At 41.4% G+C, this 15538-nt stretch overlaps 1 protein-coding gene across 1 annotated transcript in view; it reads right to left on the bottom strand.

Annotated features, from left to right (window-relative positions):
* Positions 1-15538, bottom strand: part of LOC146812899 (alpha-2-macroglobulin-like) — a 225325-nt gene that overhangs the window by 44896 nt on the left and 164891 nt on the right. The window contains exons 19-24 of the mRNA XM_085619970.1: positions 12694-12922; positions 8742-8868; positions 7315-7433; positions 7066-7117; positions 6253-6339; positions 5000-5176 (exon numbers count right to left, since the gene is read on the bottom strand). Coding sequence (XP_085476096.1) covers positions 5000-5176; positions 6253-6339; positions 7066-7117; positions 7315-7433; positions 8742-8868; positions 12694-12922 — 791 coding nt within the window. The remainder of the gene's footprint in view (positions 1-4999; positions 5177-6252; positions 6340-7065; positions 7118-7314; positions 7434-8741; positions 8869-12693; positions 12923-15538) is intronic.

Raw genomic sequence — 15538 nt, 5'->3', positions numbered from 1 at the left:
CATATTTAAATAGACAGTAAATAGCGCAAATTCATATTCTTTTTTTGCATGATATAAAACCAGCATTCTGCATAGCACAACACATAACACCCCAAAATACAAGTAACAGAAAGAGAAAGAATATAAATAAATACTCCAAACTGGCCTCAACCTAACCATAATGAAACAGGCTGGTTATAAATTAAAACCCTTCACTTTTCCTTATGCAAGAAATAGCCTGCTTTCCATAATATCGTTTGCCTGAGTAATCAAAACATAGCCCTCCCAAGTCAGCCTGAATCTATGAAGCGCCCCTACCCTTTTTGCATGGGCATCTTCAAATTGGTATTCCCGATCCAACTTAAGAAGCCACTGCCCCAATGTAGGCACCTCCTGGGACCTCCAATTTTGCAACACTAATGATCTAGCTACCGCTATGGCCGTAAAAACTAAACGTTGCCTTTATTTTGGTAGCTGGCTAACTGCATAAGAAAAGCCAAAAAGGGCCAATGATGTTGAGGGAAGGATTACCTTGGACATACAATTACTGATAAACTGGAAAACCTCCTCCCATAAGTGTTGTAATCGAGGACATGTGAAGAATATATGTGTCCAGTCGCCTGCCTCTGCAAAATTACACCTAAAACATTAATTCGGGATTGATGGAAACCATTTATGTAGTCTGAGGGGAGTATAATACACCAACCACCGTGAAAGAAAGGACATCCTTTTAAAGTTGGCTGCCCTCAGAGCCCTTACCCGAGTTCACACACCCATAGCAATTCCTGGATATTAAACCAACAATTAGTTTCCTGAGCAATTTTAGGGAGCATTGTTTCAACGAGACTCCTATTCATATCCTGTCGCCTTAGCCAATACCAATTTCCAATGCCACTTAGATTCAACTCAAAGGCCGCTATTAAGATTGTTCTTACCATCTCATTAATTATTTCATAGTTGTTCAAGAGAAAGCATTTTATCTGCCTAAAACGTAACCAAAGATCACGGCTCTGTGGTTCAAATTGTGCTGCAAAAGCTTCCCACGTTATCAAATTAATACCGTTATAGAAGTCACCTAGCTTGCGAAAGCCTAGCATGTTATATGACTGTATTTCCTTTTGTGAGAGCTGAGGCCCCATAACTCACAGACTTGGAGAGAGGTATATGCATGACATGTTGGGACATGGTAACATTTGTTAAACCACTACCTGAGATTTAAAAATATATTCACTACCTTATATCTTGTCTTTTTAGGTAATTCTGAAGTGCGCAAGAATGCTGGTAGCTTAATTGCACTTTCTATTAACATGAGACTAAATGGAAAATTATCGAACTTCGAGGAGGGGACCTCTAGCTGGGTTATTAAACTAAGTAGCGCAGCTTGATAATAAGCAGACATATGAGGTAGTGCAAGCCCCCCGTGCTCTACATCCAATTGTAAAATTGCTAGTTTGATCTGAGGATTTTTTTCCCCATATACGAACTTGCGAATAACTTTATTCACTTCATTGAAAAATGAGTTTGGTATTTTTAAAGGGAGATTTAGCAACAGAAATATCAGCAAAGGCAGAATTGACATCTTCACTAAGGTGACTCGGCCTATTATAGTTAAAGGTAGAAGCAACCATCCTTCTAGAAGTTTTTCAATCCTATTAAATGATTTTACATAGTCTAAATGAAATATTTGAGAGAAGTCAGCCGTAACATATAGGCCCAGATATCTAATAGGTCTTAAAGGCAGAGATTTTAACCCTTGAGGAAGATTGGCTCCTATCGAGTGGAATAAAAGAAGCTCCGTATTAGACTGATTGACCTCTTAACCCCCCAGCTCCTGTGAATGCCTGGATTTCTCCAAGGGCTGATTGAATATTCGCCTTATCTTGGTTCAAATATAAGACTTAAATCATCAGCAAACAACTTAATTTTTGCCATTCCTGTTAGGGGAGCCTGAATTGATATATTGGAACAAATATTTATCGCCAGTGGCTCAATAAAAAGAGCAAATAGAAGAGGGGAAAGAGAGTCCCCCGTCTTATCACCACTTCTCCCGCCTGATCTGCATTAATAATTATTTTTGCAATTGCTCCCTTGTAGAGTCCTTTCAACATCTCAATCAGGTCAGTGGAAAGTCAAACTTGGCTAAAATAAAAAAAAGGCCAGCCAATCCACCAGATTGAATGCCTTTTCTGCATCCATCATAAAAATGGCAGCACTATGCTTGCTAGCTGAAAAATAGTCGATAGCTTGAATAAAAAAAAGGTATTTGCAGCCATCGATCTCCCAGGCAGGAACCTTATTTGGTCAGTATGTATCACCTGTTGTGCGCAGCCCGAGATCCTATTTGTGCACATTTTCATAAGAAGCTTGTAATCTACATTTAATAGACTTATTGGGCCATAGGAGCTTGGGTCTTTAGGGTCCTTATCCTTCTTCAGGATTGAGATGACAACTGAGTCCTTAAATCTGTCAGCGTCAGGCAGCCCATCCATGATCTGATTATACAGGGGTAGCAGAAAGGGAGAGAGTTCATCTAAAAACAACTTGTAGACTTCAATAGGTATCCCATTGTTACCGCTTACCTTGGCACTGTCCATTTCTTTTACAATTTCCCTTAGTTCTATAGATGTAATTGGTTCATTCAATGCCTTACAATCCTCCTCAGATATTGTGGGTAACTGAACTGCCATAAAATAATCCTCGAGGGCCTGAGTGCTAACTTGCTGGGTTTCTGCATAGAGTTTCCTAAAATGAGACACAAAAATGTTGGCAATTCTATCTTCATTATTAACCAAACTCACAGTATTTGTAGGACTAGTTGTAGGACTAGTTGCCTATTTGGTTGCGTTTTTGTTGACCAGGCTAAAAATGTACCTATGTGTTGGCTCTCTTCATAAACTTTTTGTTGAGATGCTGTACTACCAGAAACCTCCTCAAGAATAAAAAAGTTTTTTAATTGCTCCTTTGCCCTTGATAACTCCTGCTGGAGAGCCTCTTCCTCAGGACCGCCTGTTGGCCTGGACATAAGATCTCCCGTAGCCCGATTAACAGCACTCTGAAGTCGTAAAATCTTATGTTGCCTCAGTACATAGAGATTTGCCCTATATGCAATCACCCGTCTCCTAAAAGTTGCCTTAAAAGCTTCCCAGAACATAAAACTTGATGCTGTGCTAGTATTTTTATTATGGAACCATTATATAAAATCCTGAGTTTCAGCAATCCATATTGGGTCCGAGAGCAATGCTTTGTCAAAGTACCACCTGATATTATTTTTTTAGGTGTCGGTAAATGTACTACAAAGGAGACTAAAGAGTGATCTGAAAATGAGTTAGAGAAAATAACAGATTCCTCTCTTGCGAGATGACTACTTATTGAGAAAAAATCCAATCGGGACACTGTCTTGTATCTAGCTGAGTAACACGTAAACTAGATGGTCAATCCGTCATCGATCTAATGAGGCAAAATCTTCTTTCATAATTTTTAGTAATCTAGTCGTCTTCGGTTTTAATTGCTGTTTACCTTTATTAGATGTATCCTGGCCTAGATCCCGAATAAAATTGAAGTCCCCACCCATAACTATAAAACCGAGGCCGTTTACTAACAAATCATAAATATGTTTCAAGGCCTTAATATCATCAAACATTGGCCCGTAGTAATTAAGCAACACAAGGGTTACCCCATTGACTGAGACCTCGATCCAGATCCAGAAACATCTTGCACCCTCATCCCTAATCACCTTTCCCAACTCCCAGTCTAGCACCGAAGAGAGTAGGATAGCCACCCTACATATCGCAGTCTGTGCCAAAGCAAAGTACGCATGGGCATACGTCTTGGGAAGTTCAAGGTTAGGGGAGTTAGACTTAAAATGTGTCTTTTGTAAGAAGATCAGATGTGGGGAAAAATAACCCAGCCATTTTAACATCGCTCCTCTTTTCAGTGCATTTAAAAATCCACTCACATTTCATGAAATTACCTTCAATGGTTGTGTCATTCAATAAGATAAAACATGCCACCTTAGCAGAAACGTGATATACTCTCTCCTAAACCATACTTGAATGTGTACCATCTCTGATATTGAGGTTATGTATAACCCCTTTGTAACAAAGCAACCGCTATATAACTCTTGGCCCCCGGACATAGTTATGTTACCACTTTGTTTATTATGCATACACTCATTTTTTTTAAATTACTTCACCCCTCCCCCACCCGACACCTCTTCCCTCTCCAAGCTATCTGCGGAGGGAGGTAGCCCTTACCTCGCCTCCCCAGCCCCCCAACCAAAAAAAGGCACCTTGACTTGGCACCTGATCACACATCCATTCCTCACCCCCCCCGCTCTGTGATAGATACCATATAATTATTTGACCCCCGGGATATCACCCTCATAAAGTGCTTTCATTTTCAAAATGTGCGTGTGCTTACACTAGTGCCATATTAAAGATAAGCATAAAGTGCTAAGTGCAATCTAGTACTCAAGTACTGCATACTTATAGCGAGGGGAATAATATATATAACAAGAAACAGTAAAAGTAGCTGTTTCCAGTACATCATCCCCCTGAAGGAGAAGTGCAGATTACAGAAATTCAGCTCCTTTCTTACATTACAAAAAAAAGGGGAAAGTACTGGTAGTCTTTCTATATCCAATACTTCTGAAAAAAAACATTCTCCGCCTTCTTTCCCTTTCTCTCCTTCCCTTCCTTCCTTCCCTTCTTTTGCTGCAAGCTTCACTGAATCCAGCAAAAAAGTGCATTTGTGCAATAGTGCAATAGCGCAAAATTGAAAATAAGCATCCTGCATAAGGTGCAAAATACACTATAATACACAGTTACTGGACACCAAGAGAGAATAGTACATAAAACGAAAAACAGTAATACCTTCAGCATCCAGAATATCATCCCCCTAAATGAGAACAAAGTGCAGTGGCAAAGTACACACAAATAGAGTGGACATAGTGCCTAAGTGTCTAAAGTGCAAAAAGGACAATCCTCTAATTCTTTTCAGATTTCCATTACTGTATACTCACCGCTTATCATGTACTCAATCACCTTGGCTTTTATTTCATCGGTCACTTGTCGGGTTTTGTTCAAATAATCCAGGACATAGATGTTGGGGGTTAAAAGGGCTATGTTCTGCTCTCCACAACCAGAGGGCATCCGCAGGAGCTTGTGCAAGTTCTGGATGACGGTTCCCATGATGTCCCCTGCAAGAAAGAGAAGATTCAGAGGTCTGATAAATCGTCTTTTACAGTCTTGCACTGTATTACACTGTCCCATCTATGTTCCTATTGACACCATTCACAATATTTTCTGAACACATTTGCATTGTGGTCCATCACAATGTGTTGTGCTTGAGAGACGGCAGAAGAGCCTCACCAAACAAGACAACTCATACAGTTCATCCATGTATCACACGATATTGGCACTCTTTACATGATCACCCTGTTACGGGCTGATAGGACAGGATGAAAACAGTGGGGTTCCAGTACCTACGTGGAGAGGCTTGCAATGGTTGTAGGCCATTCCAGGTCTCCCAAGATCTCCAGGATATAGTAGGCGGTGTCAGAACTTGTGTGTTTTTGGAATGCAGAGTGACTGCTCATGCTCTGTTAGGCTAAAAAACACCCTCTGCTCATTATAGTTCCCTCACTCCAAGGCTCATCCACAGCTCTTTTGGCAGACTCAAACTTCCAACCCTTTCCAGTGCCCTGTCCTCTCTAATACCCCAACTTTTCTCCCCATAGACCCACATGGTGAACAGTTTTACAATGCTGACAGGCCTGGCACCACAGAACCTGGAACTATGGTTCCTAACATTCCCCAAGTTGCCCACTCATAGCATGCTCTTTTATAAACATGTTTTAGGTGGCTTGGCTCAGTCACAAGACACTGTTTATATTTTTAAGGCTTTCCTTTAGAAGTTTTGGAGAGCGATTTTAAAAGATGTCCTTCCATAATTAGGACAATGTTACTTTCAAATAATTTTCTCTTTTTAAATTTCTATCATTTTTACATTTGAAATTACATGTTGTGCAGCAGGGGTAAACTTTGCATGCTCCTATTTAATTTGACTCTGCTACAAGCAATATTTGACTGAGATTTAACATAATATTGCCAGGATGGAGAAGACCTTTTGCTCAACCAGAAGCTATGCACCAATCGAGAGCCTTTTGACATTTGTGTGGTCAAAGCAGGAAGAAAGGGTAACCCAGAGGATGCAGGACTGATGGAACTGATGGGTCATTTTAGAAAGGGTGTGAGAATCTCAACAATCACTTACCAACAACAGAGTAATAAGCCCGTGAGGATCCTTCCACCATACTCTCGGGAACCTTGAGGTGAATCTTTTCAGAAACAGGGCTGCCGGCTAAAAGATAACATAAGACATGGTCTGGGACATAGGAAGTTTTTTCTGATCTGTTGCGCCATATTCTCATTTTCTTCTTTCTTGGTGAGGAATTGATGGAGAGCTTAAAATGCCAATTAAATCTAAACTCTTTAAATATCACACATTATTATCTTGAAGCAATTCAAATCATTGCACTATAGACTAATATGTGTCTAAATAAATGCAGACATTGTTCACTGTATAAAACACTGTTTTTCACATCTACAATTGTATTTGGAGCTGGTGCCCAAAAAGAGGGGATGGAAGTATCAGTGATAAGGTTTAGGAGTGGGACACTTTGTAGGGCTGTTTGGGCACAGTTAGTGGACTAGATAAGCAAAATGCAGGTCAAGTTTAGGGTAAACGCACTGTATGTAGGCTGCCGAATGGGAATGTCAGAGGGTAGTAGAAAACAGCATTAGGTCACATTGAAAGAGCTGTGTGGCTCTTAGTGGTAGCATAGCATGGTTGCCATGGGCCAGAGATAAAAAGCAGCATCAGAAATGTGTCATAACAGAGCCTTACGCTGCTTAAAATTGATGTACATTAATTGAGCTTTATATGGGTCTCTGTATGGAATAGCCAGTGTGCCACAGGTCAAGACTAAATTTATTTGCAGAGCTCTAAACTTGAAGTGTCAAGTGTGTGTTTTGTGTGAAGACTAATTTAAACAAGGGTGATACCCATCAGATGTGATTAACCCACCTTTTGCACAGATGAGAGCATTGACAGTCTCTTCCTTCTCTATCCCTTCAGGCTGCAAAAAGTATAACACGCAGGGTAGACAATTAAGATTTACACCAGTCAGAAATAGAAAATTGAGATAAATTGGGAACAAAGCAGCAGGAATTGCCGGTTTATATCTGGGAGGTCTCTCAGCAAGCATTGTATCCCAGGATAAGGGGAAAATCCCACTGAAATAAGTATCAAGAACACACACAGCCCCTACATTACCTCCACAAGAAGAGATTTGATGACTGTATCCTTCCTCTGCACATCCTGGGCAATAATTAGGTTCCCACACAGACCTTCTCCCTTCAGTGTCTCGGCACTAACTGTGAAATTTATCTCTCCTGAAATAGGCCGCAACAGAAAAAAGTAAATCATGGCGACAGAGAGAAGGAACAAAAAACCAAAATGTTTCCTCTAAACACAAGCCAAAGTTTCAGATACATTTAGGAGGACACATAGCTTGATCATGTTTGAATATTTTAATCAGGAGGTCATTATCTTTATAGGAACTTCTCCATAAGGATCTCTCAAGGTCATAAAGGAGAGATGAACATCTCCGTTCCAGCAGGAATGGCTCAATTCCATTGCAAATTACCTTTACAGCAGGCAGCAGAAGGAATACTGGTGGAATTTAGAAGACCCTTACACTCCACGAGGATTTTCTTACATTGAAAGATTTTCTTATATGAAGCAGCACAGGTCTGAATAGGGAGACAGTCTGAGCATCCCTCTTTTTTGGGAATGTTGGGTCTAAAGAACAAAGATCTAAGGCATTGTAGAAGCCTTCAAATCACAAAACGTCAGTTGATGTGACTACAAAACACATTTTTACAAAGTAAAAATGCCCTTTTGGAAAGTGATTCTAACTTGTAATAGGGGGCTTGTCCTTGCAACCCTATCCGAACTGTAAATAGGAAGAGGCACGAAGGTGACACCCTGCTCTTACATGTGAATTTCCATGAGGCATATCAATGGTTTGTGACCGCAGCTGTGTATGTATATCCATGATCATATATCATCGCTCAATATGCAAATTGGATGATTGAGCTCCCATGATGTTTGCATGTAAGCTTTTTTTGAAGGAACAATTGTGCCTTTAATGGGCAGTGGCTACTTTTAACAAAAAATGCTGACATTCTGGAAATGCTAACACAGGGAGCTGAGATCTGCTATACCTTACAGGCCTTTAGATCTGCTTTAGCAGCCATTCATAGAGGGAGGTAACACGCAACTTGCCTCACTAATAATTGGATGGCAGAAGGTTTTGCAACCCTCTAGGAATATACATTTGGTGACTTGAATGATTAGTAAATGAGTCACAGTGCAAAAGATGCAGCGTTTGCGCTTCCTACTTGTGACCTGTCCTTTTATACATGAGGTCTTTGGTTATCACTGTTAGGATGATGCTCAGAAGATCCAGTGCAATATTTTTTGCAGTAGAGTGAAAGATCCATGTTTCTATCTACTCTAACAGGTTTCTTTTTGTCACCACCAAGAGCTCCTCTAACAGATGGTTCAATGTAGGGAAAAGATTCAAGTATCTCTTTTCTAGTATGATTGTTCTATCAGTGCCAGATCTTCTCTGACGAAAGGCAAGCCACACCAGGGAAGGTTAGTGATGTGAAGATCGTATTTTAAATAGTCCTTACCAAGGACTTTTAAGGTTACGTCCCAGGAGACAATGACCCTCCCGTTGGCAGGAATACAGTATCCCTCCTCCTCCTTTGTGGTAGGATCTGCATGGCAGTCTTCTGATTTATCCAGCGTGATGCTGACCTGTCAAGTAAAAGACAACGCAAACATGAATTCATCTCCATTAAAGAGAGCACACCTCAGAACTCTCAAATTATTACCTGACCCCAGAATTAAATAATTCCAGAAGCAAAAAAATAAAACCCACTATCGTCATGGGGCCATCAGATAGTCGTCGACTCTGGCAGTTGGATTTCCCAGCTACCATGCCGGTCGGACAGCATTTCAGACTGACATCGTAATGAACCCTATAGTCTTCTACTGTTTCTTCTCTGCCATGTTTTTGGAAACCAAAATGGTACCATTCCAAACTGCATGTTTCAAACTCATTCAACCCTCTCTGTTCACCCACACTTAGCTTTTGTAAGTTTTCCAGAACTCCCTGGCCCTCCCCACCTACACAAGCGCACTAACAATGAATATTTTCGCTCTGCACTTTAATTAGTTCAACAAATACTTTTTTCCACTTACTCTATTTTTTAGCTGGTTCCCCTGAGCTGTTCAAGCGAATGTTGGTGGAGTTACATTCTGCATTTTGCGTTATTAATATTTTTTCGTATATATGTATAAGTAGACTAAGAGTAATCGGAGAAATCTGCAGTGCACCCGGAACTACTCACTGTAATCTTACTATCTGCAATCCATTACTATCCTATTAAATTGCCTGTTGAATAACAGAACAGTAAATAACGTGGTTGACTCCTCTAAATCGTTAGTCATTACCTCAGACAAATACCTAAATATGCAAGCTTACATCAAAGCAACTATTAGGGGAGCCCATTTTCAACTCAACAACCTCAAGAAAATCAAGTCTTTCCTGCTGCCTGAAGACATCCAGCATGCAGTACAATCCCTAGTTATCTCTTGACTGGGTTATGGTTTGGTGACCCTGGCTGGGCTTCCTAAAGCTAGCTTGGCCCCGCTCACAGCCACTCTAAACGTGTCGGCAAGGATCATCACTGGCTCCAGAAAGCATGACCACATCACCCCCGATCTTTTGCAACTAAATTGGCTGTCTATGAAAGCTAGGATATGTTTCAAGATAGTTTGCTTGATGCATAAAGCCTTACATTACAACACCACGGTTTACTTGGCAAAAAAGCTTGAACTAGCCTGCTCATGTCAGAACTTAAGAAGTACTTCCACCCTACTTTTGAAACCTACCAAATTCAAAAAGAAAAGAACTTACAAGCCTGCAATCTCCGGTCTTGCTCCAAGAATTTGGGACGCTCTACCTCCATAGATCAGATTCAATCCTTTCACTACATCCTTCAAGAAGCAGGTAAAAGGGTGATTCTTGAGTAAACTTTCACAGCATCAACTTGTACTCCTTCTCTAGCTCCAACTGTCTACAGATGTGATTCTTATTTTACACCATTGTCTCAATTTATTTTATGCTTGTCTGTTAATTTGTTACCTCGCTCTATGGCCCTTCGGAAATGGCTCTGTTCCCTCCTGTTCGGGCTGACTCACTGTTCCCCTGACCTTGTTTGTTTCCCCCCTTTGTTTGATAGTGTGTTGACTTAACTACATCATTTATACAATTGCGATGGTTTTATTTGTGCTTCTGCCACTTTGTACAGTGCTCTGATACCCATAAGAGTCATATTCACCCTTTATAAAGCTTTTCAAATAAAAATAAATAAATAAAGACTCCTTTTAGATGCATTTCAGCCCCACAGCACACTTATCTAGTTTTCTATCCTTCCTTCAAAAATACAGAGGTGTGACTGTCACCGTCCCACACTTCAAGTAGTTCTGCTTCGTGTTGATACCATCCACAATATTTACTTTGCTTGTACCTTGTATGCAAAATAGCTGACTGTCAGTTTTTCAGAGGTGTGCCTATCACAGCAGCAGGCACTAATTATCAACTTGGTGTGCCTATCACCTCAGCAGGCACAAATAACAGCATGGTTCTTTCACCCAGCACAAATAAATACCAAAATGAGAGCCACCAGCATAACTGAATAATGTCGTAGCAGCAGCTGACTTTCACCCGATGCCCTGGTGCATTCGGCACTGCCGGAGGAAATGCTCCCCATGACACACTGGAGCACTTCCCTCAAATTCACCAATGCACTTTGCAAAATTAGGGCCAGTTCATTAAAATGCAACCAGAGCGTGCACTAAACTTCATATTAAATAGCAAAACCAATAGTGATGGCTGCTTGCATGCACAGAGCCTCTCCACAGCTCTAAACGAGCTTGCCAATCCACACACGGGACATTACGTGCATTATCTACAGTATATTGCCGTTCTTTGCAGTCCAGAATAATGTTCTTGAGCAATGAATTTGCCCAATGATCAACGTCGCTATAAGTGCCTTTCCACAGGAAATCACCTCCTTCTGTCACTTGGGCCAGAATCACACAATGTACTGTACCTTGTTAATGTGCTTCTTGTCCATACTGCAAAGTGTGTTATTAAGTCGAGCATTCGAGACCTCTTGTATATACTTTAGTATATACTTTAGTATATATACTTTAATATATAGTTTAGTAATATACTTTTTTGTGTATGTACTTTGTGGGCTCTGGAGATCAGCCCTAGGACTTGTCTGCTTCCGCTTAGGCACTTTTTTTCTGTTCATCTGCCTCTATTTAACTGTCTTGATAGAAAACGACCAGCAGAGGTCAGTAAAATACCAGAATCACTTTAGCATTCTCTAGATTCCAGTCCATAGAAATTGTCTTTCACGAGCACCCATAGACAATATTTTTTTCAAATCTTGTATTTTCAGTGATATGACCAGTGAAGTCCCTGCTTTTATATTAAAAACCGAGCTTTGGACTGTACCATTTCCAGCTGAAAGGCAATATTTTTCTCCATGTGTTCCCATACCTGGCGTGTCACGCAGTTTGGCGCTTACTTTCCCTCCATGGTAAAGAACATGGTAAAGAACAGTAGATGTTGCCGCACCCAGGCCAATGTGCTGCATAGCTAAATGCATATAAGGTCCCAAAGGAGAGACCAATAGTATTGCAAATGCTTGTTTTTTCTTTACCGCTCCTGCCGACCACGCAACAGCCACACTGCCACGTCTGGGGTCACCTCTCAACACCAAGTCTCCTCAGAAATGACTCTCACCACACCGACGTTCAACATCACCTTGCCCGTCACCTAACACTTCAATTTCTTCCCGCTGTTTAGGTGCTCTTATCACCAATCCTGTGCTCGTCGCCAGTGTAACGTGTAAACAAGTCATACCCTAATTGTGGGTTAAGGTAAGTAATACTTTATTAGAGCCCCTCACCCATCAAGTACCAGTGGCAACTGACCAACTCAGCTTCACTTGCATTCCATATTCAAAGTCCTATGTAACATCTCCATTTCATGTTCTATGTGACATCACATAGTAACTAGCTACACAAGCATCTGCAACTAGATATCACACAATGCTACCATGTCACCCTCAGTAGCAAACTCAACCGAGATGGTTGGAGAGCCACGATTTTATGTCAAGACAACACTAATGTTTATGATGTGTTGTCAGCAAAGTTAAGTTCCAATTATCACTACATTTTCCACTTGATCAGAAACACTCATTTGGCACTAATCTCCGAGGTTGCAGCTATCTGCCTCTTTGGTGACGTTATGTACCACTATACCCTTCAGCTTCTGTTTATATTAACTATCCACAGCCCTTATGTCTGCGCAGATTCGATCAATCTCAGATTTTTTGCCTTTTAAATTCTTAAAATTGTTTATGCCCCTGGCATTTCTAAAGATTGGCAAAGAACAAAATGCAGGTTTGCACTAGAATTCCAATATATTTCAGCATATGCCAAAGAGTTTTGATACTTTGCTCAATAAAGTTTGGAGAAATGGACTTAAAAAAGCCTTACTCGTATGCACTTGTCGAGGTAGTTGAACACGGTGACCTTCAGTCTGAAAGCCTCACCACGAATGACGGAGTACGGAAGGGTCATATCAGTGAAGAAGGGCTGGAAGGCAATCAGAGAAGTGGTGGGGGAGAGGCCGAAGCCGGTGTCCGGCGCCAGGCAGAACGCGCTGGCTTTCCATTCAGTGATGGTGTCTGGGATCGTGTACTGGAGCTCGGCATGCCCTGTTTCACTGGCAAGAAATGAAAAAAGGAAGATTCAAATATTATTCTCAAAAGTGCTTGTGGAACACATATAGAGCAAATATATATATTACAGTGATAGTTACTGGAATGGCAACATAAACATCTATACCCAATTGATAAAGAAGGCAGACGTTTTCTGTTTAAAAGTTCTCCCTCGCTTCTTGCCTTCCAAGCGGCACCCTATGGTCCCTTCATAAGGCATCACTAGCAAGAAATAAAGCTGGGAATACAAGTTTCCTCATCCAGCCTTGACAAGAGCAACTAAGACAGTCTTTCTCTCTCACTCATCAACATTACTACAGGCTTGCCTCATCCTGCTTCTTCAAGCGGACCACAAACTGAACCACATTGTCTCACGAACAGCAGTAGATATTTCCCTCATACATCATCACTGCTGGTAATACAGGTTTCCTCACCCAGCCTTGACAAGAGCAACTAAGACTGTTTTTCTCTCTCACTCATCAACATTACTACAGGCTTGCCTCGTCCTGCTTCTTCAGGAGCACTACAAGCTGATCCACATTGTCTCACCAACAGCAGTAGATACTTCCCTCAAACATCATCACTGATACCAATACAAGTTTCCTCACACAGCCTTGACAACATACATGACGTCTCCCTGCCCCTCGCTCATCAACAGCAATGCTTATTCTTCTAATCCTTCTTCATCAACAGAAACACAAGCATAACCTCATTGCCTCAAAAACATAAATAGACGCTTCCCTCATACATCATCACCGCTGGTAAGCTCCTCTTGTATTGACCCGTTTTGGGATAAATCTTGTAATAGGTGATACGTATCGAATTCTGTATTCTTCGATGAGGGTTTTTATTGTGTGTGAATATTATTGGACATAAAACTGGGGAACTCATAATGGGGGGCCTGGGTGTATTTATTTTTAAGTGATCCTGTGTCTAAGGGCATCGATGTAGTACGGGGTGGGTGCGAGTTATATTGAGGGAGTGTTTAAATCAAGGGGATCAATTGGCTTACCAGAAGGGGTGTCCGCGAGGAATGGTGTTGGTGAAGGTGTTACAGGTGCCAGCACCTGAACAATTACTGTAGGCCAGCTACCCTTCTTACAGCTTGCAAGCTGAACCTTTAAACCACATATATATGTGTTGGACTATTTTGTTCAGTATTTTGTTTATTACACAACCACTTTCTTTTAATTTACTTGGTGGGCTAGTTTATTGCATTTTACCCTCTAATGTTCTTCCTTTTTAATTGCAAGGGGAAGAAAGGGCTATATCAGGTATTGCCTAAGATTCTTGGTTTTAAATGTTGACTAGGGTCGTTGTCTGGAGCCCTTTGGTTGACTTTGGAGTCTAAGGGGTATATTTCGATGTCGGTTGGATAGTCTCCGACCACAGGTTGGAGGCTTTCCAACCGACATCTACGGTTCCACTTCCGACTGCCTAATTACAATGTAGGTGGTCGAAAGTGAAACCGGACGGTCATTCCAGCTGGTTTCTGACAGGCTCAAGGAGCCCGTCGTCAAGTCAGAACCGGCACGGAATCCCTATAGGACACAGTTTCGGCCGTCTGGATTACGTTGGTTACCGACAGACTTTCCATGCCAGGCTTTCTGACATGGAAAGCCTTTTGGAAACCGACTTTGGGGGCTCCTAGCAGGGCCCCCTTCTTTCTGCGACCTCCGGTTGGGGGCCGAGGGGGCAGCTTTGGTGCCCTGCTGTATTCCCTGTACCGTGTGCCTGCCACACGGTGCAGGGATTTGCACAAACTCCCATTTCTCAATGGGAGCTTGTGCTAAGGCCGGTTTACAGCTGCAGCACAAGCTCCCATAGGGAAATAGGAGTATGCGGTTGCATCGCAGTTATACAGTAGGGACCACTGACCAGAGGTCACTCTGTCCCGAATTCCTGATAATGTAGGTCGGAAGCAACTCAGACCGACATCATAATCGGGCCCTAAATTTGAGAGTTGTAACTTGTTCTGGAGATGTTTCCTCACTAATGGTGCTACTCACCTTATCTGCTGTGCACCTCTCATCTGATTGTGCAGATGACTTTCATTATCAGACTTTTACAGTTTCTGTCAAGGTCATAGAGAGAATGTATATATCCACGCACACATAGCATATATTTGTGCACCATAAAAGATTGTATTAATTGTAATGAAGTTATCTGGAAAAAAATCTCTTCACTCTCATCCTTCGAAATTCAAGGCTTATGGTGGGGTTTTATCTTGGTAACATGCTTTTAGGACTTTTGTATTTATGGTTTCAATTCTTTACCGAGTTACTTTTAACAAGACTGATACAATGCTCGGAGTTCGTTGGAGTCTGATTATTTTGCTGAACAGTGAGGAGGTTCATCCATCAGCACTTCTTGTGGTTTCCCCCCCACTGTGACATATATGAACCAGTGGAAACATGACACGGGGAAGATGATCTTTGAGTCAATTTCTCTCTATCAGGACATTTTACAAATGGTCAGATTTAAAGAGAAAGAAACTCTAGATATAGTCTAAAAACCTAGAGTTGTTTCTACAGTAAGCACTGCATTTATTTGATGCTCAGTTTCTCATTAAAAGTTGGATGTTCTACACATTAGGTTAAACCTTGCACAGGCAATGGTTC

Source organism: Triturus cristatus, chromosome 7, assembly GCF_964204655.1.
Source record: "Triturus cristatus chromosome 7, aTriCri1.1, whole genome shotgun sequence".
NCBI classification, from domain to species: domain Eukaryota; kingdom Metazoa; phylum Chordata; class Amphibia; order Caudata; family Salamandridae; genus Triturus; species Triturus cristatus.
Note: the sequence above shows the minus strand (reverse complement) of the source record. Positions and strands in the feature narration are given on the sequence as shown.